The sequence below is a fragment of the Mandrillus leucophaeus genome, unplaced genomic scaffold (assembly GCF_000951045.1).
Source record: "Mandrillus leucophaeus isolate KB7577 unplaced genomic scaffold, Mleu.le_1.0 Scaffold52, whole genome shotgun sequence".
Taxonomy (NCBI): domain Eukaryota; kingdom Metazoa; phylum Chordata; class Mammalia; order Primates; family Cercopithecidae; genus Mandrillus; species Mandrillus leucophaeus.
In genome coordinates, this window is record NW_012105586.1 from 1,857,162 (window position 1) to 1,884,115 (window position 26,954).

Genomic DNA, 26,954 nt, shown 5'->3' on the forward strand with positions numbered 1-26,954 from the left:
CACCCACCTCCTCCTCTTCGTAAAAGGCCTTTAATTAGCTCACATCCTATCCTGACCAGGGCTGCCTAATACATTCTGACACCAGCCTGTTGGCCAGGCAGTGGGGTCTAAGTGCAGGCCTGATTAGCAGGATCCCAGCGGATCCCCTGCCGCTCTTATCTCCACAGATGCCTGATGAGTTTGGTATCTTCCTCCCAGCCCTCCTGGGAAGCTGCCCCAGCAGGTGCCCACTGGCAATAGTTTTGTGTTACAGGCCTGAATGAATGATCCCCGCAGGAGCTGCCGACTGTTTTCACAGACACAGAAGGCAGTCAAAAGTCCACTGCGTGAACTTGGAATGACCCCAGCTGCAGAGTCACTGGCGGGTTCATCGGGAGGGCAGGCACGCTTTATTAAACAACTAATACTCTTCACAGATAACTTTCCGAAAAAGCAAAAGTGTTAACTCTTTGCAATCTTGCTCTGACAAAACACTTCAGCTGTGGCGGGGCTCCCTGTGTGACTGAGGGTCTGAACCCAAATGAGGGTTGTGAGATGGAGGAACGGCGCCAGCAGGGACCATGATTTCATCTGGCCTGAAGAAGCGTTGGGACTCAGTCACCATTTGGCCTACTGTTTTTTTTTTTTTTTTTAAAGTGTTCCAGATTAAAGCAAAAAGGCAAAAAGCAAAGCTTTCGAGCACCTACTCCAGCGAGGACAGTGTGGCCGGGAATCAGCCTGACAATTACAGCCCCCAGCCAGGCCGGCTCTCAGCACCACCAGAACAAGAGGGTGCCCCCCGGCTCATTCTGCCACGTGCCTATGCACCCTCGCAGACATGCGTGGGCCCCCGTGGGGCTTCCATTCTAAGTTACCAGGAGAGAAAAGGTACCAAGGCACTACCCTGTGAAGGCCATTGCAAACTTTCATCACCTGTGGGGCTGGTGGGGCAGTCATTTTGTTGGCAGCAGCCAGATGCTGTGCAGTGAGTTCCTTTTAGAAGGAGGACTCAGATGCCAGACACAGTGGCTCATGCCTATAATCCCAGCACTTTGGGAGGCTGAGGCAGGAAAATCACTTCAGTCCAGGAGTTTGAGACCAGCCTCGCAACATAGTGAAAACCCCCCATCTCTACTAGAAAAAAAAAAAATGTAGCCAGGTATGGTGGTGTGCACCTGTAGTACCAGCTACTCAAGAGGCCGACATGGGAGGACTGCCTGACCACAGAAAGCGGAGCTTGCAGACAGACAAGATGGTGCCATTGCACTTTAGCCAGTGAGACTGTCTTTAAAAAAAAAAAAAGGATTCAGAAAAGGAAAGGGGTTCAGATCAAAGTGTTCTCATAATTAAGACAAAGTCATCACAAGTTCTTCCAGGGTTGCTGGACAGCAGGCAACTGGACACATCCACATTTTCAGTGTCCACTGAGAGGAACGCCAAACAGCCACTTCTGTCCTAGGGCAAGAACCAGTACTAAAGATGTTTTCGCTCTTTTCTTTCTTTCTTTTTTTTTTTTTAGACAGAGTTTTGCTCTTGTTGCCCAGGTTGGAGTGCAATGGCACAATCTAGGCTCACCACAACCTCTGCCTCCCCAGGTTCAAGCGATTCTCCTGCCTCAGCCTTCCAAGTAGCTGGAATTACAGGCATGTGCCACCATGCCCAGCTAATTTTTTATTTTTAGTAGAGACGGGGTTTCTCCATGTTGGTCAGGCTAGTCTGGAACTCCCGACCTCAGGTGATCCGCCCACCTCAGCCTCTCAAAGTACTGGGATTACAGGCATGAGCCACCACACCCGGCTTGCTCTTTTGTTTCACATAGCCTTTAGAAGGAACCCGATGACAATTCTAATAACATACAGAAAAAAACATATGAACATTTAGAAAAATTTTAAAATTCATTTTAACCAACAAACGTAGATTAATTTTGGCATCACCCAAAGACTATGTGTCTATTGAAGTTTCATCTCTACTACATCTCACCACTGCCTACTAGATCTAATTCTAAAGGGATTCCCTATTTCTTTTCATGGGGGCAGGTCTTGTTCTGTTTTCTGGGGAGATGCACAAGTTTTGCATGCGTTTACTCACTGGGTAAGATTCTGCTGAAGGACTAGTAACAGAAGGTGCTTTAAGGAGCTATACTCCCCGCAACCCCTTCTGGTAAGCTGACCTTGACACAGAACAGACTGGTTCAGTGCAACAAACCCTTGAGGGCTTTCTAGATAGCAGGCTAAGTGCTCAGGGTTAAAGATACCAAGACAGTATGACTTAGTCCCTTGTGCTCATGGAACTCAGTATAGTATGGGAGACAGACACACAAATGGATAAAAAAATAAAGAATGCTGAGAAAATATACACTAGGTAAGGCTTACGCTTTTCTCCCCCTCACTCCTACCAAGCAGGTGCCCACAAGCTGCTGGCCCCGTCTCGACAATCATACTAGATCTGTAGCCAGAAAGCTTGGGTTTGACGGCTGGCCCTGTGACTAATTAGCTGTGAGAACCTTACAGGGTCTCAGTTTCTCTACCTATAATCTGAGAGGGCTAAAGGCTGACCTTAATGTTCTTTCCCAAATCCACTATCCAAAGAGTTTCTACTGAATATCAGCGATTGTGTTAAGAGTCCGCATCTGGGAAAAGCTAATGTAGCTTTGTCATATTCAGCTGGAATAACTAAGAAAAGTTTAGTGTTGATACATCTCTTAGGAAGAATACAAGATGGGGTTAAATAGAAAGGCAGGAGTTAGAGAGTTTAAATTATCATATGAAATATGATGAAAACTAGGTTTCTCACCAAATTCAAATTTTTAACATAAGTTACACACAGTTCACTATTATGTTTTTACCTTTTACAGAGAAACAAGTGGCAAATTCTTCCTGTGTTTAGTCCTAAGAACTTTTATCTCTCCATATAATTTATTCGTCGAGGCACTTCAGTTTGTCACATTAACTGATTTCTAAGCAACTCCTTTGTAGCAATCCTACAGCTTTCACTTGCTGATTCTATTGGACACACAATCCAAACAGGCTGGTGAAATCTATCTGGCTTTGCCCCCTTTTGCTTTGTTTCTTAGCGATTGTAGGACTGGAGATTTGCATGGCCCACTGAGACTGCAGAACCAAGCATTCACACGATCTGGCATGGGGGCTAGGAAAGCAAGGCCCTCTTGGAAGCAAGGTGTTTCACGGCTGTCTTCACGGCGCCAGAAGCTCTTCTGACTCTCCTCTGAGAAGGCTTAGTGTAGTAGGAAAAGAGTGGGCTCAGAGTTTGTGAAGCCTGGGCACCATCCCCTGGTTCCAACACTGACTGTACAGTCTCCGCAAAACCATTTAACCTGTATGACTTAATTTCCCATCACTGGAAGGGAAGTGATAATCACACCTAACCTGCTGGCCCCATTGGGATGCTGCAAGGTTAAATTATCTCACAGACATGAAAGTGCTTTAATTCCTGAGGGAGGAAAGAGTGCTTTCTAGAGCAGCAGTGTGGTCTTTGGAAAACAGCCTGGGGCTGTAAAGAGCCTGGTCCTCTTCCACAAACTTCCTGTTTGACCCTCCAGAAGTTAATTACCTTCACTGTGACTCAATTTCTTCATCTGTCAAATGGGGATAAACCTGACTCTTTAATGCATAAGTTTGTGAAGATGAAATAGTAACAGGAGGATGCTACAAAGGTGGAATTGCTATAAAACTACAAGAAGCCATTAGTGCCTCTTCTTTTATAACTAACTTTGGCATGATCCTTGCTCATTTCCAAGTTACCAATAAAGAGAAAATTACCTCAATGGCCACAATATCCTGCTTTGAACATTACAATGGCAACAAAACTGAGACAAGGGGCTGTTTTTGGAAGCATGTTCTGCTTAATTTTCATTTCAGTGAAAACAATTAAGGTTTCTAAACCAGTGTTTTATTATATAAATTCAATACCTTGCAGGAAATGTTTACTTAAAACATTTTCCTCGAATAAAGCAAACAAATATTTCCCATAAATATTCTTTTAATTCATTAGACTAAGAGGGACTAGGTTTTCCTCTCCTTCCTCTAAACCAGTTTCCTGCTACCTTAAGCCAAACCTGGGTCCAATCAATAGTGCACACCTGGCCTCATCAGAGCCAGGTCAGTATCTGCTAAGTGCTTGCTGTGCCCCAGTGCTGTGATAGACCTAAGGCATGGGGAAGGAGGAGAAGAAATAGGATTCTAAAAGTCAATGTCCTTTTCCTGTCTATATTGCCATAGTATGAGTTTGGCTATTCACCAGCTTACAGATATGTTTGGGGGCAAACTTGTTTTGTTTGGGCCGGGTGCAGTGGCTCACGCCTGTAACCCCAGCACTTTGGGAGGCCAAGGTGGGTGGATCAGCTGAGGTCAGGAGTTCGAGACAAGCCTGGCCAACATGGCGAAACCCCATCTCTACTAAAACTGCAAAAATTAGCTGGGCCTGGTGGCGGGTGCCTGTAATCCCAGTTACTCGGGAGAATCGCTTGAACCTAGGAGGCAGAGGTTGCAGTGAGCCGAGATCACACCACTGCACTCCAGCCTGGGCAACAAGAGCAAAACTCCATCTCAAAAAAAAAAAAAAAAAAGGCTTATTTCCATTAAAAAAAAAAACAAAACAGAAAATAGCTAGACAATAACACATTGATTGAATGTATACCATGTGAAAAATGCTATGCCAGATAAAAGACAACCCACATGGATACAACCTGGATCACTTTAATTTTCCTTACAGTAACCATTTACGGCTAAAGGGGAAACTGGCAAAAAAAAAAAAAAAAAAAAGGTTGTCAGATAAAATCCTGGCCCCTCTCCACAGGCTTTAAAGGTCTACTCTGGGATGCAAATACATACAGATCGCTGCATTCTATCTTTTGTCTCCAGCCAATCTCATCCTTGAGGAACAGAATCAAGTGTTCTTACCCCTTGCCCCACAGCACTTCTCTCATGGAACTGTGCAGTTTGCACAGACTCCACTGCAATACTTATTTCCTCTCGATTATCATTACTTACTCCTTCTCTGCCTTACCTGTTCCACATCCTCACAAAAAGAAGAAAACATTTTCTAAGTCTTCCTTTCTAACATTCTTTCACAGCGCCCAGCACCTAATTGGTGATGTGAGAAATGTTGACGGGTATCAGAGACGTGTGCACAAATGGTTACAATTCAAGGGAAAATCTGGTGCCTGCCGTCATGGAAGCACACGGGGCCACGGGAACTCACGGTGGGGAGAAATCATGTTCTTAACATGGCATGTGGGCTGGGCCTTCCAGACCTGGAGCCTCTGGCCAGAAATGGAGAAGGGCACCCCAATCAGAGGCAAGACTGAGTACAAGCGCAAGGGGAGGACAGCACGAGCGTGACTGGAGAAATGGCCGCACGGTCCACTCTCTGTCACGTTCTCTGCACACTTTATACCTGACGTCCCCACCATCATCCTGAGCAAACTGTCACAAGGACAGAAAACCAAACACCACATGTTCTCACTCATAGGTGGGAACTGAACAATGAGAACACTTGGACACAGGATGGGGAACATCACACACTGGGGCCTGTCATGGGGAGGGGGGAGGGAGGAGGGATAGCATTAGGAGATATACCTAAAGTAAATGAGTTAATGGGTGCAGCACACCAACATGGCACATGTAACAAACCTGCACATTGTGCATATGCACCCTAGAACTTAAAGTACAATAATTAAAAAACAAACAAAATTCAGCTCTTCAAAACTAAAAAATAAAAATAAAATAAAATAAAATAAAATAAACCTGACTTCCCCAATGTGGCTCCTAGTTTTTGAGCATCCTTATGTACCTAACTAGAAAATTTCCTTGTTCTCACGAATGGCACTGGAGGGCTTCTCCATTGGTGTGTAATAGAAAAGAAAAAGCGAAGCTGTAATTCCCCCTTGCCTGCTGGAGGTGACTGTGATATGCCTGTGCTTGTATCCAGGGACCAACTGTGCCCCCACATCGCTACTTCAGGACATGCTGAGGCCTCCCTTCCAAGTCAGGCCGGACACGCCATCATGTGGCTATGAGGAAAGCCAAGGAAAAGCCAGACTCTCACCCGCTTCTAGAAGTATCTTCCTTTTCCTCTTAGGGGGGATTCTCCCTCATCCCCAACACTGCAGAAATTACTTAATGTCCTGACATAAACTTACATTTTTCTCCCTACCATCCTCCACCTCACAAAAACTCTGCTACAAGAATTATTCTTGGCATATATTGTTTCTTTGTGACCTCTCAGCTATATGACTCTGAAATACCTCATACAAATAGCAGCACGGTTAATGAACAGTGCAACAAGCCTCTAAGAGGGAAAGACACATTTTTCTCTACCTCTGTTCTCTGAAATTCATTCTGCAGGGAAGGACAGGCTAACAAGGCTCACAGACAACACTGGCAATGGAAAACCCAACTATAATATGGAGACAATGTTGTGAATCTTAACCTGTAGTATGAGGTTAAGAAGTATGGCTGTCCCTCAGTATCCATGGGGGATTGGTTCCTGGACATGCAGAGGACACCATCCATCCACAGATGCTGAAGTCCTTGATAGAAGATAGTGTGGTATTTGTACACAACCTACACACGTCATCCTGTATATAAATCATCACTAGATTACTTACAATGCATTACTTTACCATGTAAATGCTATGTAAATAGCTGTTATTCTGTATGCTTTAGGGAATAATGACAAGGAAGAAAATAGTACATGTTCAGTACAGACACAACTACCCTTTTTTTTGCTTTGGATCTGTGGTTGGTTAAATTCATGAATACAGAACCCACAGATACGGAGGGCTGACTGCGCTGTTCAGCGGCGTTCCAGGAGTCAGGAGAGCCAGGAAGAAGCGCAAAAGCTCCACCACTTTTTGTCTGGCCATCCTGAGCAAAGTCATTTACTTCCACTGGGCCTCCGTTTCTTCATCTATAAAATGGTAACAGGAGTGGTAAGAATAATAATGACAATAATAATACCATTTATCTCGTTTTAGGCTTATAGAAAGGATCAAAGATATGTGAATGCTTACCAACAACTAAAAATCAGGACAAATATAAAGTGGTATTATTATTCTTTCAATAAGGAATGATGAAACTCTAGTAAGTTAATCATACTGTTCCATTCCTCCAAGAAGCAAACCATAGTTCAGTTCAACAGAACTAAATTTATTTATTTTTTTTTTTTTGAGACAAAGTCTCACTCTTGTCGCCTAGGCTGGAGTGCAACGGCGCAACTCGGCTCACTGCAACCTCCGCCTCCCAGGTTCAAGCGATTCTCCTGCCTCAGCCTCCCGCGTAGCTGGGATTATAGGCGCCTACCACCACACCCTAATTTTTTTATTTTTAATAGAGACGGGGTTTCACCATGTCAGCCAGGTTGACATGATCTCAGATGATCCACCCGCCTCAGCCTCCCAAGGTGCTGGGATTACAGGCGTGAGCCACCGCGCCTGGCTGCAGAACTAAATTTAAAACTCTCAGGAATAAGACACTATCCCCAACATTCTCCCTCTGGCTTCTTAATTCAAGCAATGGTATCACTAAGCATCTGAAAGCCAATCTGTTAGCAGAACTGAGAGACGAAAAATCTACACAATTTGAAAAGCTACAGGAGAGACTAAGGGGAAAAGGGTAAGGAAAGAAAAGGACTATTGGGGACAATGAGTTTATTTTATCCCTGGAATTGATAGTGGGAATGCACAACTCTCCCTAATTCTGGGTACTCTGCCCTGAAAATTAAATACTCTTATCTTAAAATGATATCCTAGTTATTCAGAAATGCTTAAAAGAGTGAAGTTCAGGAAACGGCTTAAAGAAATTGCAACTTAACACACAGCATTTAGAGGAAGGCAGTCATCAGGAAAGTGATCTGAAGATCACTATCAGCTCATACCAAAGTGGTCCAAAGCTCTGCTCTGCTTCCTGGGCCAGGCAGGAGGGGAGGCCTGGGGACTGCACATCCCACATGATTTAAATTTGAATAAATCTTGGATCAGGAACATCATCTGCATCAGCTTACTCAAATGCTTTTGAGTCATACATTTTCTATTTGAATGAAGAAAAATCTCCCAATCCTCTTCTCCCATTTCAACCCTTTTACACTCGATTAGAGATTTCCAGATAGGAAAGACTAATTCGGAAAGCTGAGAAATCACAGTTGGAAAAGTCCAAGGCCCAACACAGAGGTGTTAAAGTTGGGAACGAATGGAAGACTGCTTGAGTTTTACTTTTAAGTAATGTTGTTTCCAACCGCTTGTGGTTTTGGTTCTACAATGTTTAGAGTTTGGTAAAAGATTATACCTGAGAAGTTGCATTGTATGGAGGAAAAATAGAGGCTGCCACCCAAATTAATTTTTTTCGAAGACTTCTAGCTCCAATAGTGAGTCATTATTAAATTTCAATCAAGGTTCCTGACAAGTCTGAGTCTAATTTTTCTCATCTGTAAAATGGGCTTAATCCTCCCTCCTTCCCTCCCTCCCTCTCTTCCTCCTTTCTTTCCTTCCTATTGGGTATATGTGAAAGTTACATGAGAGAGCATAGGGAAAGATCCTAGGCCCATAGTTGACATGCAGGAGTTAATAAATGATGGCTATACTCTTTATATTGCTGATTTTTTTTTTTTTTTTTTTTTGAGACAGAAACGGCGCTGTTCTGTCGCCCAGGCTGGAGTGCAGTGGCACAATCTCAGCTCACTGCAACCTCTGCCTCCTGAGTTCAAGCGATTCTCCTGTTTCAGCTTCCTGAATAGCTGTGATTACAGGCATGTGTGCCCAGCTTATTTTTGTATTTATAGTAGAGGTGGGGTTTCACCATGTTGGCCATGCTGGTCTCAAATTCCTGACCTCAGGTGATCCACCTGCCTCGGCCTTCCAAAGTGCTGGGATTGCAGGTGTCAGTCACCACGCCCGGCCTGCTTTCTGATTTTTAAGTGTGATATTGACCAAGACATTCCTTCTTTCTCCTAAGAATAAACTTTGATTTAGCTTTTCTTCAAGATGGAGATAGCTTTTAGAAAGAACAATTATGAGAGAAAGAACTTTTTTTAAAAAATAGAACCTTCCAAACAGAGTGAGTGTCTTGAAAATTTTATATCACTTAAAGTTTGTCACAATTTTTCAAGAAAGGCCAAAGACTGATATGAAGAATGCTGAATTATAGAAAAGGGATGCATAACCACAATGCTGAGGGTCACCAGCCAACCTAAGAAAGCTTGAACATATGATTCTTTTATAAACCATGTTTATACTAGGGTAGAAAACCACCACTTTTGGGGGACACAAATATTTTCTGTCTTTTCAACTTAGCAACTGAACATACTTTTCCACCACACAAGCTCCAGTTTTGGAAGATCAAGTGAATTCCTCTCAAAATATGACATGTTCAGGCCTAAAAAAAAAAAAGAAATCTGAAGAAGCTTGTTCTTAACTGAACTACCACTAGGAAATGAAGTTTTGAACTTTTTCTTTCTGTTTCAAAAACAGGACATCAATCCCTGCTCTGTCACTTCTGGCTACTGAGCTGCCTGATCAGGGTGGAAAAGGGGGAAAAGCTAAACCCTGCTCACCTGGCTCCTTCATGAGCGAGGCTGCTCAGTGGGGTACATGGGAACCGCCTATAAATTTTGGTCACTTGCGGTTCTCAAGACACCAATCCACCCCAGCCCCCACAAATATACTTTTGTCTGATCCCCCAAGATGGTTGAGAGTTGCCCAAGTTAGGGTGGGTCATTCAGCATCTAAAATTTGCTTCTAACCAAAAAGAGCTCAGACTAAGGGAATCATTTTAGTACTCAAGATTATCAGAGGAAAATAAAACAAAAATTCTGATGCCAAAAATTTGAGTCATTTCCCTACATACAAGAACTTGAAGGTACCTCCTCTTGGCTGGAAAAGAAATCCCTCGGGAGACTTATTTAGGATCAAAGTCTTCTTGAAAATAGAAAGCCCTACATTCTCTAAGGGAAAGATCACTGTCTGAAGTGAATTTCATTTACCCTCAAGTTTTGTGCCAACTTAAATACACTAAAACCCCATTGCTTATGAGAAGGCATTCACCTATTACTTGCTTATAGGTACATGGAAAAGCTATTATGGGGATAATCAGCTCAACTATAAAATGGAACAGTCATACATAATGACAAAAACAGACACAAGTCATAAATTGCCTTTTCGCCTTCAGAATCCATGCAGGGACTCACTCAGCGCATTCTTTTGTGCAAAGATAAAACTTTCACCTTGAATAAACATTGCTCTTAGTTTTGTTTGAGCCTTATAAATATAGTGACTGCAAAGTAAACAACAACAAAAAATGCTGTTTCTTAAACAAAAGGCAGATGGACCTCTCTCCCCCTAACAAGGTCACAGGATATATGATGGAAGGCTGGCTGATGGCAGGGGCTGGCTGACAGTCTCTGTGCAGGGACAGGAAAGTCAGTTTCCACTGGATCATGGCTAGGCACCAAATCTGGTGTCCTGGGACAAAGGGCTGGTGGAAGATTCGCTTCGAAGAGAAGTAGCTCCTCCATAATGCTGTCCCAAATAGAAACCAAAGAAATGGAACAAAATGTTAAAGTCCTAGCTAGATTTTCTTTTTTTTTTTTTTTTGAGGCGGAGTCTTGCTCTGCTCACTGCAAGCTCCGCCTCCTGGGTTCACGCTATTCTCCTGCCTCAGCCTCCTGAGTAGCTGGGATTACAGGCGCCCGCCACCACGCCCAGCTAATTTTTTTGTATTTTTAGTAGAGACGGGGTTTCACCGAGTTAGCCAGGATGGTCTCGATCTCCTGACCTCGTGATCCGCCTGCCTCGGCCTCCCAAAGTGCTAGGATTACAGGCATGAGCCACTGCGCCCGGCCCCTAGCTAGATTTTCTACTGGACTATCTGAACAGTCTGAATTTCTCGTTTTCTCAGTCTCAACTTGCTTATATTTATCTTCAAACAGTTTTCCTAAAAGTTATCAAAGATCATTGTGAGACTAGGTAGAGATTTTTGTTTGGTTTGCTTTTTATTTTTTGGTTTATTTAACATATAGAGGCATGTCTAGAATAAATCTTGTAGTTAAGTGATATCTCAAAAGTCTAATTAAAAATGGGAACTGAGATGCCAGTACAGAAGAGCCAGGTCTCGGCTGATCTTGGGAAAGTCACCTGACCTCTCTGGGCCTCAGTTTCTTCATTTACATAATGGGGCTAAAAATGCCCATCTAGCTACTGACCAGGTAATTCTGATGATCAAATGGTATCACATGAGTAAAACCATGGTTGCACTTGCCAAGGTTCTTACTGCCTATAAAGATGGTGACAACCACAAACAACCTAACACCAGAATGACGGTGGGCACCAGCACTTCCCGAGGGCCTGCTTTGTGCCAAGAATGCGATGATAGTGGCCCTGACCAGTTATACGGTGATGTCAAATAAGAGGCTTCTGCTGGGAAGTCAGCAGTCATTAATGTTTCATATTCTCTGCAGTGCCTAGAAGAACGCCTTACAAACACAAAGGAAAAACATCCTGTAAGAAAAAAAAAAGACCTTCAAAATTAGCTGGACTTGGATTCAGATCCACTCCTGTCACCTCTCGCTGTGTGACCTTGAAGACTTAACTTCTCTAACTCCCAGTTTCCTGACTGGCAGAACAGAGCTTAACACATACAAGACAATGTATACGAAGGGTCTCTCACCAAGCCTAACCAACAGAAGGTGCTCCACAAATGTCTGTACATTAGTATGTATTCCACAATGAAGTACAGGGTTTCAACCCTGTTCCTACACCTTTTCCTACTAAAGCTGTTTGCGCCAAGAAATCATCTCAAAAATTAGATCTTTGTCAAATTCATAAAAAACAAAACTGATTTAAGACAATGAAACAATGGCTAAAACAACATAGAATAAAATGCATTAACTAAAAACTGGCAGAAAACTCACATCTCCTTGACAAAAATTTGATCTGCAGAATGTGAGCTGGGAAATTTGGGCCTGGCAGAAGTAAACACCACAAAGCAAAAGAGAAAAATAGAAAACTACCATACAACTACAAAAGTTATCAGTAAAATTAACATGTAGCAAACAATGAACAATGAATTCTAATTTACATGAACAGCAAATAACCACTATGAAAATAATTTCAGTTAAGAACATGACAAATTACAAAAATATTTGTATTCATAAACACAGAATCAAAACAAACATGGGATCAAAAAGGTACCCAGCATCAAAAGCATCCTATATTGACTTGATAAAGACATAATGAGAGGAATGAGGCTGGGCACAGTGGCTCACGTGTGTAATCTCAGCACTTTGGGGGGTCAAAGAGGGCAGATCACTTGAGGTCAGGAGTTCAAGACCAGCCTGGCCAACATAGTGAAACTCCATCTCTACTAAAAACACAAATTAGTTGGGCGTGGTGGCACACGCTTGTAATCTCAGCTACTCTGGAGGCTGAGGTGCGAGGATCACTTGCTACCCAAGAGGGCAGAGAGTGCAGTGAGCCGAGATTGCACCACTGCACTCCAGCCTGGAAGATAGAGTGAGACGCTGTCTCAAAAAAAGGGGGATGGAAAGTAGAACAGAATGAACAGAGGGTTCGTTAGTGATGACTGAAAGTGCTTCTCTCCTTTGCTGGAAGAAATTAAGTATGCTGTCGGCTTTCTTCCCTTAGGAAGACCAGATAATAGCTGTGCAGAGCAAACACAGTTTCTACAGGGGCATAAAAGACAGTGGAATCATTTGCGGTATTGTTAATATCTGAGATATTATTAGTTTAAAAAGTACTTTATTTATTTTTTTGAGGATAGCTATGTATGTGAAAATATCACACAAGAATGAAGGTACAAATGAAGCTAGAGTCTATAAGAGAGGAAATTTAATCAATAGGGGGCCTTCCCAGTTCTCTGCCTTTAAAAGACGTTAGAGTGTCTTGTAGATATTCACATGACACACAACTAGAAGAAAGTATACTTCTTGCAACTCATGCAGCAGAAAGAAACTTTCTCCTCTGATACGGGTTTGGAATATGAAATGCTGTCATTTTCTTAAATAAATCACATTCAGAGAAGTCCTTCCAGAAGCGATTGCCTTGCCATGGCCTCAGGAATGAGATCAGATCTTTGAAGTTCCACTTAGGGCTAGAGTCATCTTGCCAAGACCCAGGCAGGGGAGTCATGGGTTAGATGTTCACAATTTGGTGGCTAAGCCTTAAATCTTAGATTTGAATCCATATGCTGATTTCTAGGGTTGGGAGATGAGAAAGATAGGCAAAGAGAAATAACTGAGATAAAAGGGCATAGGTTATTTCCTACTTATATTTCCTTGAGGCCAATATTAAATAAATTAAACAACAAAGATGAAATGAGATATTCCTTTTGTAGGAATGCTCTGGGGCGAGAAAAAAAGAAATAAATTCCACAAGTGGATACCTTATAGACCTGAAATTTAAAATTTGTGCATCTATCCATAGATGACTACAACCTACAGGTCTACTATCTTCTTATGTGATAGAATGAATTCCCTTTTAACTCCTCCCTGGGTTTCATATACTTCATCTCTTTTGCTCCTCAGGCCAGTGTGAGGTAGGAAGTTACCATCATCTTTTCATACATGTTAAAAACAAATCTCTTAACAGAGGAAAAGATTATTTAAAGGTAGAAATGCAATGAAAGTACTGGTATTCTGACTACCAGCCCCATGCTCCCCTCAGGGTACAAGCCTATGTCTACAATAATGGCTTACAATCTTTGGAGGCGTGAATCTCTCCCTGAGGATACAAAAGAAATGGTGGACCCTCACCCCAGAAAAATGCACCCTTATACAGTATTTACAATTAATTTAAGAGGTTTATGAGCTTCTCCACACACTCAAAGCCCATTCAACCAGGCTAAAGCCCTCTGGTCTTTGCAGTGAAGTGCAGTGCACTGGCAGGGGCTCAGTGAGGTGTCGTTCTGTCCCCTCTGGCCCTTTTTTAACCACTGGAACTCAGGCACTCTTTAAAGGAATAATCGCCACAGGCCAACAGTTGATTGTTGTGGTCATTTGTAATTCCTCAAACTCCTCTGGTGTACACAGAAAAACAAACAAAACATTCCCCTAAAACAACTTTTAAGAAAATGCGTATCTTTAGTCCAACCACATATGTGCAGAATCATAGATGACCTGAATGGGTATTCAACTGATAGACCCATTTAGAGCTACCATTTCCTATGAGAAGTGGTAATTTTGTGTTTATGTGCTTTCTCATCTTAAGAGATATAACTAGTTTTTACTTCTCTGTAAACACACCTAAGATTGCTGGTATCAAAACACAGTCATGTGCCAAATAACATTTTGGTCAACTAAGGACAGCATATATGACGATCCACCCATAAGATAATACCATTATCTTTTACTGTGCCTTTTCTAGGTTTAGTTATCTTTAACATGCTGTACAGTTCTGTAGCCTAGGAGCAATAGGCTATCCAGATAGCCAAGGTGTGGAATAGGCTGTATTCCACCTAGGTTTCTGTAAGTATACTCTATGATGTTCGCACAACGATGAAATCACCCAGTGAAATGATTCTCAAAATGTATCCCTGATGTTAAGCAACGCGATACAATATGGTGTTTGTCACTCAAATCTCGTGCTGAATTATAATCCCCAGTGTTGGTGCTGGGACCTGGTGGAAGGTATCTGGATTACAAAGGCGGATTTCTTATGAATGGATTAGTACCATCCCCTTGGTGTTCATGATAGTGAGCGAGTTCTCATGAGATCTGGTTGTTTAAAAGTATGTAGCACCTCCCCCTTCTCTCCCTTGCTCCCACTCCTGCCATGAGACACCTGCTCCTGCTTCACCTTCCACCATGATTGGACGCTTCCTGAGACCTCACCAGAAGCAGATGCTGGCATCATGCCTCCTGTACAGCCTGCACAAACATGAGTCAATTCAACTTCTTTTCTTATAAATTACCCAGTTTCAGATGTTTCTTTAGAGCAGTGCAAGAATGGACTAATACACAATGTATGCCTGTAAATTATATAGCAATCCCCTCAGGTGCAGCCCGTGGCTCCCATACTAGTAGCTTATGAAAGGCAAGACAAGTATACGAAGGAGCCCAACCCTATGGGAAGGGAGGTTCCCATTCAAGAGGACTCGTTCCCTGGAAAGCAACACCCTTATATCAATCCAGCAACATATAAAGCATGATATCCAATAAAATGTATTGCCACTTCCCCCAGGCCTTCATATAGATCCAGAGTGAGGACGCGGGTAGGGAGGACACTGCCCTTTCTTTCTGCCTAAGTTATAATCTCATGCTGACCCTCAAGCTTCAAAAACAGTTTCTCAGGGAAAACAGAAAAATCAGGAAACAAATGAGACTTCCACAAACCAAGGAGAATAAAGAAACGGCCAATCCTTTCACTAGGATGTTGCCAGCAGACTCTGGAGAAACTCCTAGGAGGTCTCTCCTGTTGAGATGTCACAGGCACGTGAACAGCTTCTTCATTCTTAACCCAGTGAACTATGGAGGTTCCTAAGAGTCAGACTGGTCCTGATGGGGTTTGACTCTCCTACTGTCAGTGCACCAACCCTCCTTCTCTGTAGTTCATAATAGATTTCATTTCAAGAGCACTAATGGCTTCCTGCGGCTCAAGTCTCAATGCAAATATTACAGTCAAAGTAATGACCTATTTATCTTCTTCATTCTGTATTTTTCAAAATTTTTGTAACGTCATACCTTATTCTGTTCTCACAATAAACCTGTAAAGTAGGTGCATTTCTATTCCACAGTGAGGAAGTCCTATTGTTAAACCATAAGCATCTTCATTTTTTAAATTATGGTAAAGCCCAGGTACAAAAACAAACAAATTATAAAACCAAGAAGACTTTCTTATGTCAATTAGAATTCAATAAAGTTAATAAAATTTAATAAAATATGTTAACTGGGCATTTACAACTAAATATTTAAATTCATTCATTTATATCAAGTCCAAGAGCTAAAGCAAGAAGAGTGAGGAATCTGTGTTACCACTATGAGGGTTTATGATGCGTGAGGGGTAAGGGGCCACAGGAGTGTGAGAAAGGATTCAAGGCAGAAAAGTACACACTAGTTCAGACTTTGAACCTGAATCTCACTGCTTTCAAACCATGAGTGGGAAAGTCTCTCTAAAAGACGGTTGCCGTCCAGGCATGGTGGTTCACGCCTGTAATTCCAGCACTTTGGGAGGCCGAGGTCGGTGGATCACTTGAGATCAGGAGTTCGAGACCATCCTGGTCAAACGGTAAAACACCATCTCTACTAAAAAATACAAAAAATCAACTGGGTGTGGTGGCGGGCGCCTGTAATCCCAGCTACTTGGGAGACTGAGGCAGGAGAATTGCTTGAACTCAGGAGGCAGAGGTTGTAGTGAGCAGAGATTGCACCATTGCACTCCAGCCTGGACGACAGACCGAGACTCTGTCTGGAAAAAGAAAGAAAAAAAAAAGAAAGAAAGAAAGAAAGAAAAGACTGCGGCTTATTTTGAACCACAAACCAAACAGTACACTTTGGTCTAGTTCGATAATCCTACAGAACTGATCTGACCAATCTATCATCCCTAGAAAATAGTTTGGGAAAAAAAGGATAAATTCTCAGCTTTCACACATTATTAACAAGAATACCGTACCACATAGAAATGCCATTCAACTCTACTCTCTTACCTGCTCTTCAAGATAAATTTCTATTCAGTGCCACAAAGATCTCTTTGGTAAAGCTACTTTTCATGTCCTATCAGCCCATGGCACAAGTACACCTATGATCTCACTACAAAAATGCTCTCTCTACAGTAAACAAGCAGAGAGCACAGGTGTTTCCTCCAAATGAGTTCATTCATGAAAAAGCCAGTCTCAACAAGAAAAGTGTGTTGAGATGAAAGGAAGAGCAAAAAAGCAGAGTTCTTTAGAGGCCTGTATGTCAAATAGCAACTACCTTCAACTCGCTTCACCTTTTCCAGCTTCGCATATAATCAGCTCCTGCCAGAAAATACAGAGTGAACTAAGAAAATGTCCACAAATTAAGATGTCAGTGAACAAACCAGTCAATAGCTGCAAGATACCGGAGAATGACATCACTGTCCGTCTGCTGCTGGATTCAGGCGGCTTAAAAGGTTGTGTCATTACAGAAGGCTGTACTTCAGTTTGGACTTTCCCTGTAAACTGTGGGTAATAACTGGTAGATCTTAGGCAGGAGAATGGCATGATTCAGTGAATTCATTCTGGTGGCACAATGAAAGGTGTAGGGGTCATCATGAAAGGTCCAGGGCGTTAGGGGCTATTGCAGTGACCTAGGTAAGAGATACGCAATGCCTGGACTAAGGCAGTGGCAATGGAGAGGAAGGAGGAAGAGGTATTTTAGAGGTGGACTCAGTGCACCTGGTGGCAGGTGATGGGCGGTGAGGAAAAGGCAAGGCATGTGGGCAATGAAGCAAAAGCCATGAATATAACTTCTCACAGCCTATTAACTATAAAAGAAATTGTAGTACTGTAGGGGACTCATGAGGTTAATTATAATGGAATTTCACTTCTATTTCCTTACCTTGGCAGCAGAGTTTGATACTCCGTGTGTAACATTTCTGATGAGGCCCCCAACATTTCCATACTTTATCAGTCCAGTAACCCCTTCAGAGACATCATTCAAAAGCCCCATAGGATTGCCGAGAAAATCCACTGATCCCAGGATTCGAGCTGCCTGGCTGAGGAGTTCCTGGCAAATGGAATAGGAAGAGAAAAGTCCAGTCAGCATCTACTTACATTTGCAGATACCAGTGTCCCAAGCGAAAAGGTGAGAAATCTATTTTGTCCTCCATTCTCATTACTATCAGTAATTAGCTTTTAATCTTCATGAACTGCAAAATAATCTCCTGTCCTTTCAGGAGCGCCACCTAAGCTTCTCCCAGTACACATATCCCAATACACATACTCTTCAAAGCCAGTTAGAAGAATAAAAATAGCTATGAAACAGGAAGCATTCTTATGAGTATTTGCTACTATACACATCACACTCTCCTCTTCATCATGCCTACAAACAGAGAAGTAATCACCAGCAGGGAGAATTATAAAAGGAAAGGAAGGAAGAGAGGTAGATTTGCAGTTCCTCTCATAAGCTGTGGTGTGGGTGGGGGGCCGGAAGAAGGCATGGACAGACTTATCAAGCAACCTCCACTGTTCTTTCTTTGAAGCAGGGTCTCAGTCACACAGGCTGAGGTGAGGTGGCACCACCATGGCTCACTGCAGCCTTGACCTCCTGGGCTCAAGCAGTCCTCCTACCTCAGCCTCCCGAGTGGCTGGGACTACCGGCAAGCACCTCTACAACCGGCTAATCTTTTTTTTTCTATATTTTGTAGAGACGGGGTCTCAATATGTTGCCTAGGCTGGTCTTGAACTCCTGAGCCCAAGTGATCCTCCTGCCTTGGCCTCCCACCAAGTACTAGGATTACAGGTGTGAGCCACCATGACCGGTCCCCTCCACTCTTTCTATACTTCCAATTGCCTGATCCCAGGTTCCAGTGATATCTGCTGTATCACTTTTCTTAGTTAGGTAGAAATATCACCAATTAGGAAAATCAAAAAAGGAAAGGGGGAATGGAGAAAAAGGAAGTGAGAATAAACTATATTTTAACTTTGAAAGCTACTAAATTTGATATGATCTTGACCTATCTATTCATCGAAGAATATGCCTTGCTTTTACTTCTTGATCTTTGCAGTCTGGATAATAAATACAAAATGGAAAATGTCCAATGTGATTTAAAAAATTTCAAGTTCAACCCAAGTGCAGGATCCCACAGACTCTAAAAACATAAGTGTAGTTGCTGAAAGAAGGCCCATGCCTGGGAAACATTATTTTGTTATTATTAAAGCATCAATTAAACCATTAAGAGTCGTGACTAATTTAGCAGAAACCCCTCAGAGTAGCTCTGAGGGATGAAACTAACAGCTCATAGGTCAAATGTACTGTCTCAGGATTTTCGTGACATATATGGGCTTCTTGGGAAGTGAACTACCCGTAACATAACAGAGTTGAAATGTTTAACTGGGTTCTCAATAGTAATGTCTTAGTAACCAAAATTCCCAAACAACTAAAACAAACATTCTGCTTATGCTCCAGCCAATGAGTACTTCTCCACGTCTTACCTCCTGGAAATGTTTGAGGACATCATTGATGATGAACTCCTTGGTCTCATAGGGATGTACCCGAGTGAATGGATCTAGATTAATCACAGCATCTTCAAACCGTATCAAAGGAAATCCCAAGGTGCTTTTTAGGGCCTAATTAGGGAAGAAAGGAAATGACATACTTAAGTCATATGATGGCCTTCTGGGATACTATAATTCTAGATTCCATTAAAGCTACAAGTCATGTTAACTTTCGAATGAGGGTCAGGTTTTGATGTTTAAGGATTTTCCCTATAACTATAAAAGTAAAATACTAGGGAAAAATACATGTATAGACAGACATGTATCACTCAAGTCACATACATCACACAGAAATAAACACTATTAGTTTGTGTCAAAATTCCTTTTGGTCTGTTTTGTATCTGAGTGTTTGTCGTGTTTTACTTTCTGACTGATGTATACCACACACACAGAGAAGTACACTAATCAAATGTATAGTTCAAAACCCAAACGATTTTTCCCAAAGTGAACACAATAATGTGACCACCACCAGATCAGAAAGCAGACTGTTATCGCCATCTTGGAAGCAGCCCACCCACCATGACAATGATCCCACTCCCTCCTCCCTCCTTCTGCCCCAAAGACAACCACGGTGATGACATCTATCACCACAGGTAAGTTCTTCTGCTTTAAACTGCATATAAATGGAATCATCAGTATGCACTTCGTTGTGGGTGGCTTCTCATAGACAACATTACATATGGGAGTTTCCTAGATTGTTGCATATAGCTGTAGTTTGTTAACGTCCATTGCCATATAATACTCCATTGCACGAATAAAACAATGTATTTAATCACCATTGTTGACGAAAAGTTGAAAAGTTGGGTTGTTTCAGACTTTTTGCTATTATGAATAATGCTGCTATAAACAACGTTAGACATGTCTATGGCAGACTAGGTAACAGGGTCTCGCTCTGTTGCCCAGGCTGGAATGCAGCGGCACAATCACAGTTCACTGCAGCCTTGACCTCCTGGGCTCATGCGATCCTCCCACCTCAGCCTCCTTAGCAGGTGAGGCTACAGGTGCAAACTACCATGCCCAGCTAATTTTTGTATTTTTTGTAGAGAAGGGTTTTCACCATGTTGCCCAGGCTGATCTCGAACACCTAGGCTCAAGCAGTCCACCTGCTGTGGCATCCCAAAGTGCTGTGATTACAGGTGTGAGCCACTGTTCCCTGCCTAGATATGTCTTTTGGGGCACATTTATGCATTTTTCTTGGACATATACCTGGGAGTGGAACTGGGTCATAAAGAATGTACATGTACAATCTTAATACATTCTGCCAAACAGTTTTCCAAAGTGGTCAAACCAGTGTATGCTCCATTCAGCAGTCTACAAGATCTCTTGTTATTCTACACCCTCATCAACACCTGGTATAGATAGCTTTTTTTAGAAAAAAGATATACTGGCCAGGAGTGGTGGCTCATGCCTGTAATCCCAGCACTTTGGGAGGCTGAGGTGGGAGGATCGCTTGAGGCCAGCCAGGCGTTCAAGACCAGTCTGGGTGATGAAGTAAGACCTTGGCTCTGCAAAAAGCTTAAAAATTAACCGAGCATGGTGGCATGCGCCTGCAGTCTCAGTCATTCAGGAGGCTGGGAGAGGAGGATCGCTTGGACTTTGAAGGTCAAGGCTACACTAAGCTGAGATCATGCCACTGTACTTAGCCTGGGTGACAAAGTAAGACCCTGCCTCATTCTTTCTTTCCTTCTCAAAAACAGAAAACAGAGTCTCTGTTGCCCAGCCTGGAGTACAGTGGCGGGATCTTGACTCACTGCAGCCTGAACCTCCTGGGCTCAAGTGATCCTCCTGCCTCAGCCTCCCCCTACAGGTGCATACTACCACACCCAGCTATTTTTTTTTTTTTTTTTTTTTAAGAGACAGGGTCTTGCTCTGTTGCTCAACTGATCCACCCATCTCAGCCTCCCAAAGTGCTGGGATTACCGTGGCTGACCCTGTCACTTAAAATAAACAATGACCAAAAAAACCCAGAAAATCTGAATGGTGTGTAATGGTATCTGAGTATAGTTTTTACAGATAAACTGATGGGTGTGTAATAGTACCTCAGTGTAGTCTCTTTTTTCTGTTGAGAAGTGAGATTAAGCAACTTTTAATATGCATATGCCATTTGGATATCTTTTTTGAAGTGCTTATTGAAGTCTTTTGCTCATTTTTGAAGTGAGTTCCTGTTTTTTATTTCTTACTGCTTTGTAGGAGTTCTTATATATTCCGTATACCAAGTCCTCTGTTGAACAGATGTGTTGCAAATATCTTATTCCATTCCGTGACTTGTCTTATTACTCTTTAAATGGTGTCTTTTAATGATCAGACAGTCTTAATTTTAAGGAAATCTACCTTATCAATCTTTTCTTATATGGTAGGACCTTTCTGTGTCCTGGTTAAGAAATTATTGTCTCCTCCAACGTCATAAAGATATTCCCATGTTTACTTATAGAAGTGTTATTGTTTTACTCTTCACACTTAAATCTATACTCTACCTAGAATTTATGTATGGAGGGCATGGCCAAGATTCATTTTTTCCTCATAAATATTGAACTAAGTAATATTTATTGAAAAGATCATTCGTTTCACTATCGCAGCACGGTATAAACGTTGTCATAAGTCACGTGATGGTATTACACATCCATTTCTGGATTCATTTCTTCTGTTTCACTTTGCTCTGCTGCTTTCTACTAATGCCACACTGTCTTAATTACTGTAGTCTTGTAATAATTTCTGAAATCGAACAGCATAAGCTCTCACCAACTTCGTATTTTTTCTCCAGGATTACCTTAGCTGCTCTTTGCACTTTTCAACTGCAGAGAAATTTCAGAATCAGCTTGTCAATTTGCCTCCAAAAAAACTGCTGGAATTTTCATCAGGACTGTACTGAATCTACAGATCAGTTTGAGGAACAATGACAACTTTACTGAATCTTCCAACTTATTGACATGGTATGTCCCTTCATTTATGTAGGTCTTTAACTTTTCACAATAATGTTTAATTGTTTTCTGTGTAGAGGTCTTACACGTCTTTTGTTGGATTTATTCTTAGATACCTGTGGTAGATTTAAAAGGACCACATACTCTTTTGCATCTTCTGTCAAGCAGTGAAGTCTATGTTCCCTCCCCCAAATCTTCACTAGCCTTGTGATTTGCTGCAGCCAATAGGAAGCGAGAGATATAATGTGTGACCTTTGAGCCTAGGCCTCAAGACAGCTTGGAGCTTCTGTGCTGCCTGTTTGATGTTTCCACCATGTGAAGAAGCTGGGAGTAGCTTCCTTTAAGATGGGAGACCATGTGGAAAGGGGTTCTGCTGACAGCCAGCACCAATTCGCTGGACATGGGACTGAGGTCATCTCATACCATTACGTCTCGGTTAACTGCCAGGTGACTGCAGCCATATGAATAACCACAGGTGAGACCAGCAGAAGAAACACCCAGCTAGGTCTAGCCCAAATTATTAACCCACAGAATTGTAAACAAATAAGATGGTGGTTGTTTTAAACCACTACATTTTGGAGTCATCTGTTACACAATAATAGTTAATGATACAGTATTTAATGTTTTCTTTCTCTCCCTCCCTCCCTCCTCTTCCCTCTCATCTCTCTCTCTCCTCCTCCCCCTTCTCTCAATCCCTCCCTCCTTCCCTCCCTCCCTCCCTCCCTCCCGAACTTCCATTTTTGTAGAGACAGGGTCTCCTTATGTTGCCCAGGCTGGTTCTGAACTCCTGGGCTCAAGTGATCCTCCCACCTAGGCGTCTCAAAGTGCTGGGATTACAGGTGTGAGCCACCACACCCAGAACTGTTTTTTTAATATCCTCCGAATTTTTCTTTTCTCTGTAATCACTGCTGACATGTAGAAATACAACTGTTTTCTATACTGTCTCTAGTGGCCTTACTAAATTTACTTATTCTAATAACTTATCTGAAAATACTTTTAGATTTTCTAGTAAACGATCATGCTTTCTACAAATAACAAAGTTTTCATTTTCCTTTCCAGCTCCTATACCTTTTATTTCTTTTTCAAAAAGATCATCCTTGACTTATTTCACTGGCTGAACTCCCGTGTAACGGTGAAAGAAGTGGTGATAATGGGTAACTTTCCTTTATCTCAAGAAAAAACTTTTACTCTATCACCAATTAGTATGATGTTTGTTGTAGCTTTTTAATAGATAGACCTAAACAGATTAAAGCAGTTATCTTCTATTTTTAGCTTGCTGAATTTTTATTGTAGATGGATGTTAAAGTTTGTCAAATGACTTTTATGCATTTTTAAGTAATCATATTCTATTTTATCTTGTTGACGTGGTAAATTACCAAATTTATCTGCAAATGTGAAACTGAATGTGCATTCCACGAATAAAACCAATTTGGTTATATCAGCCTTCTTACATATTTCTGTTTTTGATTTACTAATATTTTGTTCAGATTTTTTTCCTCTATATTCATAAGTGCTTATCTATAATTTTCCCTTATTATTTGATAACTTTTTTAAAAAAAATTACCGTTTTCTGGTAAACTTCTTAGATACGTTCATAATTATTTTAAATTTTCTGTCTAAAAATACCAACATCCAGTTTATCTATGGTTCTGTTTCTAGTGTTTGTTTTTTCTCTTGGTCTCATCTCATCTTGGCCTGGTAATTTGTGACTGAATGCAACATTTTGTATGAAAACTTACAGAGACTTTGGATGAGTTTTTAGCTTCTGGCAGGCAGTTAAGAGTAAGAAGCATAATGCCTAAATCAACCAGGGTTTGGGTTTCCTCAAGGCTGTGTTTCAGTCTTTATCTAAGTTCTGGTGTATTTCAGTCCTTATGAGGCCTGGTGTAGTCCTTTAGCAGTCTCATTGAAAACCAATGCCATTCCTCCACTTTTAATCTCCCTAGTACCACAAAACTGCTGAAAAGACTGTGTCACTTAGAAATCAGCAAATATCTCAATAAAGAAAGTACCTCAGATTATTGGGGTTTGTTGTCTGCCTGTCTCTTCTCTGTAAGATATTAGCCCTTCCATTACCAGCTCTCTTAGCAGCAATGAAGTCTAAGTTTTGCTTTGCTAGCCCCACGAGACTGCCAAAAGCTTTACTTGCATTCTCTGCCTGTTGGCAGCTGCTTTCTGCTTGGCTTCTTCACCTTTCTCCCCACACTGCTTACAAATCAGAAAAAGTCTCAGGAATAAAAGCAAAATAAATGTTGGGCTCACCTTACTGGGTTTCTCTCCTCTCATAAATCTTGAACTCTCAAGTCCTGGCTGTTTTGGTAGCTTTCCAATGGCTTCACATGGACACTCCCCATCCCCGCCCCCACTATCTGTCTTTTCTTGAAGTTCTCAGCTGGCATGGGTCTGCTTATTATAAGCTGGTTAACAACCTCTGGATATGGGTCTATTTTCTGATTATATCTTTATTTAAAATGATTGACATTTCAAGGTGTTTACAAGGCGTGCCAAATACTCTTCCTTACTGAATATAAAAACACTTTTTCATGCTAATATTACCAGTAAATCTCTGATTCACTTGGAATTTATCCTTATATAAAGTGTCAAGAATAAATCTAATTTTATATTTTTTCTATTGTGATTGAGTCTAATAGCATTATTGAAAAGTCTACATACTCCCCACTGAATTAAAATCTATTATATATTAAAATTTCATGTGCAACTTAATGACATTTCTATTCTGTTTTCTTACTTATATTTTAATCTTTTTGCATGTGTCTTCTGAGACTGCCTTAAATTATTTTGGAACAAGAATATGTTTAATTGAAATTAAATCATATAATGGAAGAAAGGGTGAAATTTTTTAAAACCAGAGAGGAGGGAAAACTTTTTTGTGACTCAAAATTCAGATTCAAGACTATACTTTCAGGGATCATTTCCACAGTTTGTTACTAGAGAAGTTTCTCTGAATATGCAGAGTTTAAAAAAAAAATTAGATTCAAAACAGCAAAAGACTAATACATCTGACAACATAAAAATAAACACCTCTTGTATAATTAAACACACACACCCCCCCCAAAAAAGCAAAGTAAAAAGACAAAAAGCTGAAGAAAAAATACTTACAACTTTCATCAAAGACATACTTTTAGAAAGAGCTTCTAAAATTAGAAGAGATAAAAGGCCTGACAGAAATATAGACAAGTGACATAACCAGGCAGTTCACAGAGAAAAATCTGGACCCTTAACATACAGATCAGGAAAAGAAGATATAGAAGAAAGGAAAACAGAAATAGGCAGAGAAGCAACAGAGCAAGAGGAGAACCAGAAAGGACAGATGTCAACAACAGGGAAGTCAGCAATGTCAAAATGGCAGAGGATGCTGCAAAGATAAGGCTAGAGAGAAAGGTCACTGGATTTGGTGCCTCGGGGAGTCACTGATAACCTCCTGCTAAGTCATTTCAGAATATCTTAGAGATTAATAGCAACCTCAAGTTGAGCTGGGCCCAGTGGCTCATGCCTGTTTTCCCAGCACTTTGGGAGGCTGAGGTGGGCAGATAGCTCGAGCCCAGGAGTTTGAGCCCAGCGTGGGCAACATGGTAAAACTCTGTCCCCACAAAAAATACAAAAATTAGCCAGGCGTGGTGGCATGCACCTATAGTCCCAGCTACCTGGGATGCTGAGGTGAGAGGATCACCTGAGCCCAGGAGGTTGAGGCTGCAGTGAGCTGTGATCGTGCCACTGCACTTCAGCCTGAGTGACAGAGTGAGACTCTGTCTCCCCCACCCCCCAAAAAAGTCCAACATCAAGTTAATTCAACCTAACTCTCTCTCTCTCTCTTTGGTATAAACAAAACAAGAAATGTTAAGTGGATGGCCTAAAGTCATATGGCTAGCTATTTGATCTTAGACTTGAATATGTACATTTTCACAATAGCAACTACCTATTAGGTAGAAAGCATGAAAGCCAGAATGGAGGATACTATTTTTCCTGAAAAACGTTCTGCTGTTCATTCACCCATGCCTCACCCCACCCTTATGGTGAGTGATGATAAAGTACGTGAGCAGACCTTATTTTCCTTATTTCACTGGCAGAGAAACTGAGGTTCAGTAAGCTCAACTACTTTGCTTAGAGTCATAAAATAAACATGCTGGGAAAACAGGGTACTGACAATCAGTTCAGCACTGTTTTGCCAATACTACTTTGAGCATTACCTTATTCTCAGAGAAGAGAAAATGAGATCAAAACAAAGGCTTAAGGTAAAAAGCTTTTATACCCCAACTTCGTCCTTGCAACCAAATATTAAAGAACCACATAAAGTAGCAAAGACTTTGAAACCTCTACTGAAATGTCAAAACCTTCATCATTACCTTTCTTCACTATTACCTTTCCAAATGACTAAGGTGCTTGGTCTGAATCAAGGAAATATTCTGGCCCTTAAGTAAAAGTTATCCTTACCGAGTCATTTACTGCTTTTGGGACTCCACATTTGAAAAAGCTGAGATACAGCCCAATGGTATGAATTATTCTGCCACCTTCAGGTTGATCTGGTCAGTCAAAGTCGATGAGATGAGGGAACGAGCCAAACAGGGCTTATTCTTGTAGTAACTAAACGACTAATCAAATACAGTAGTATACAAAGTTGATGCTTATTTACTCAAGCAGCAGACAGTTTCCTGTTATAAAATGGAATTTGGAGAAGGCAATCCTGTGTTCATAAGCTCCTAATAAAAATAGGAAACTGTCTATTTCTACCTCCCCACACGAAAACTGCTGAAGTCTTCCAGAAACTTCATAGAGTTGAAAGAAGAAATACCTGTCTATATACCGTAAGGTCTCAGATCCCAAGCTATTCCCTCGG

The 26,954-nt window shown here is 41.5% G+C and overlaps 1 protein-coding gene across 2 annotated transcripts in view; it reads right to left on the reverse strand.

Annotated features, from left to right (window-relative positions):
- VPS13D (vacuolar protein sorting 13 homolog D (S. cerevisiae)) overlaps window positions 1-26,954 on the reverse strand; it is a 279,483-nt gene that overhangs the window by 76,289 nt on the left and 176,240 nt on the right. For both annotated transcript variants that reach the window (XM_011996567.1, XM_011996566.1), the window contains 2 exons: window positions 19,119-19,253; window positions 17,524-17,691 (listed from right to left, as the gene is read on the reverse strand). In XM_011996567.1, coding sequence (XP_011851957.1) covers window positions 17,524-17,691; window positions 19,119-19,253 — 303 coding nt within the window. The remainder of the gene's footprint in view (window positions 1-17,523; window positions 17,692-19,118; window positions 19,254-26,954) is intronic.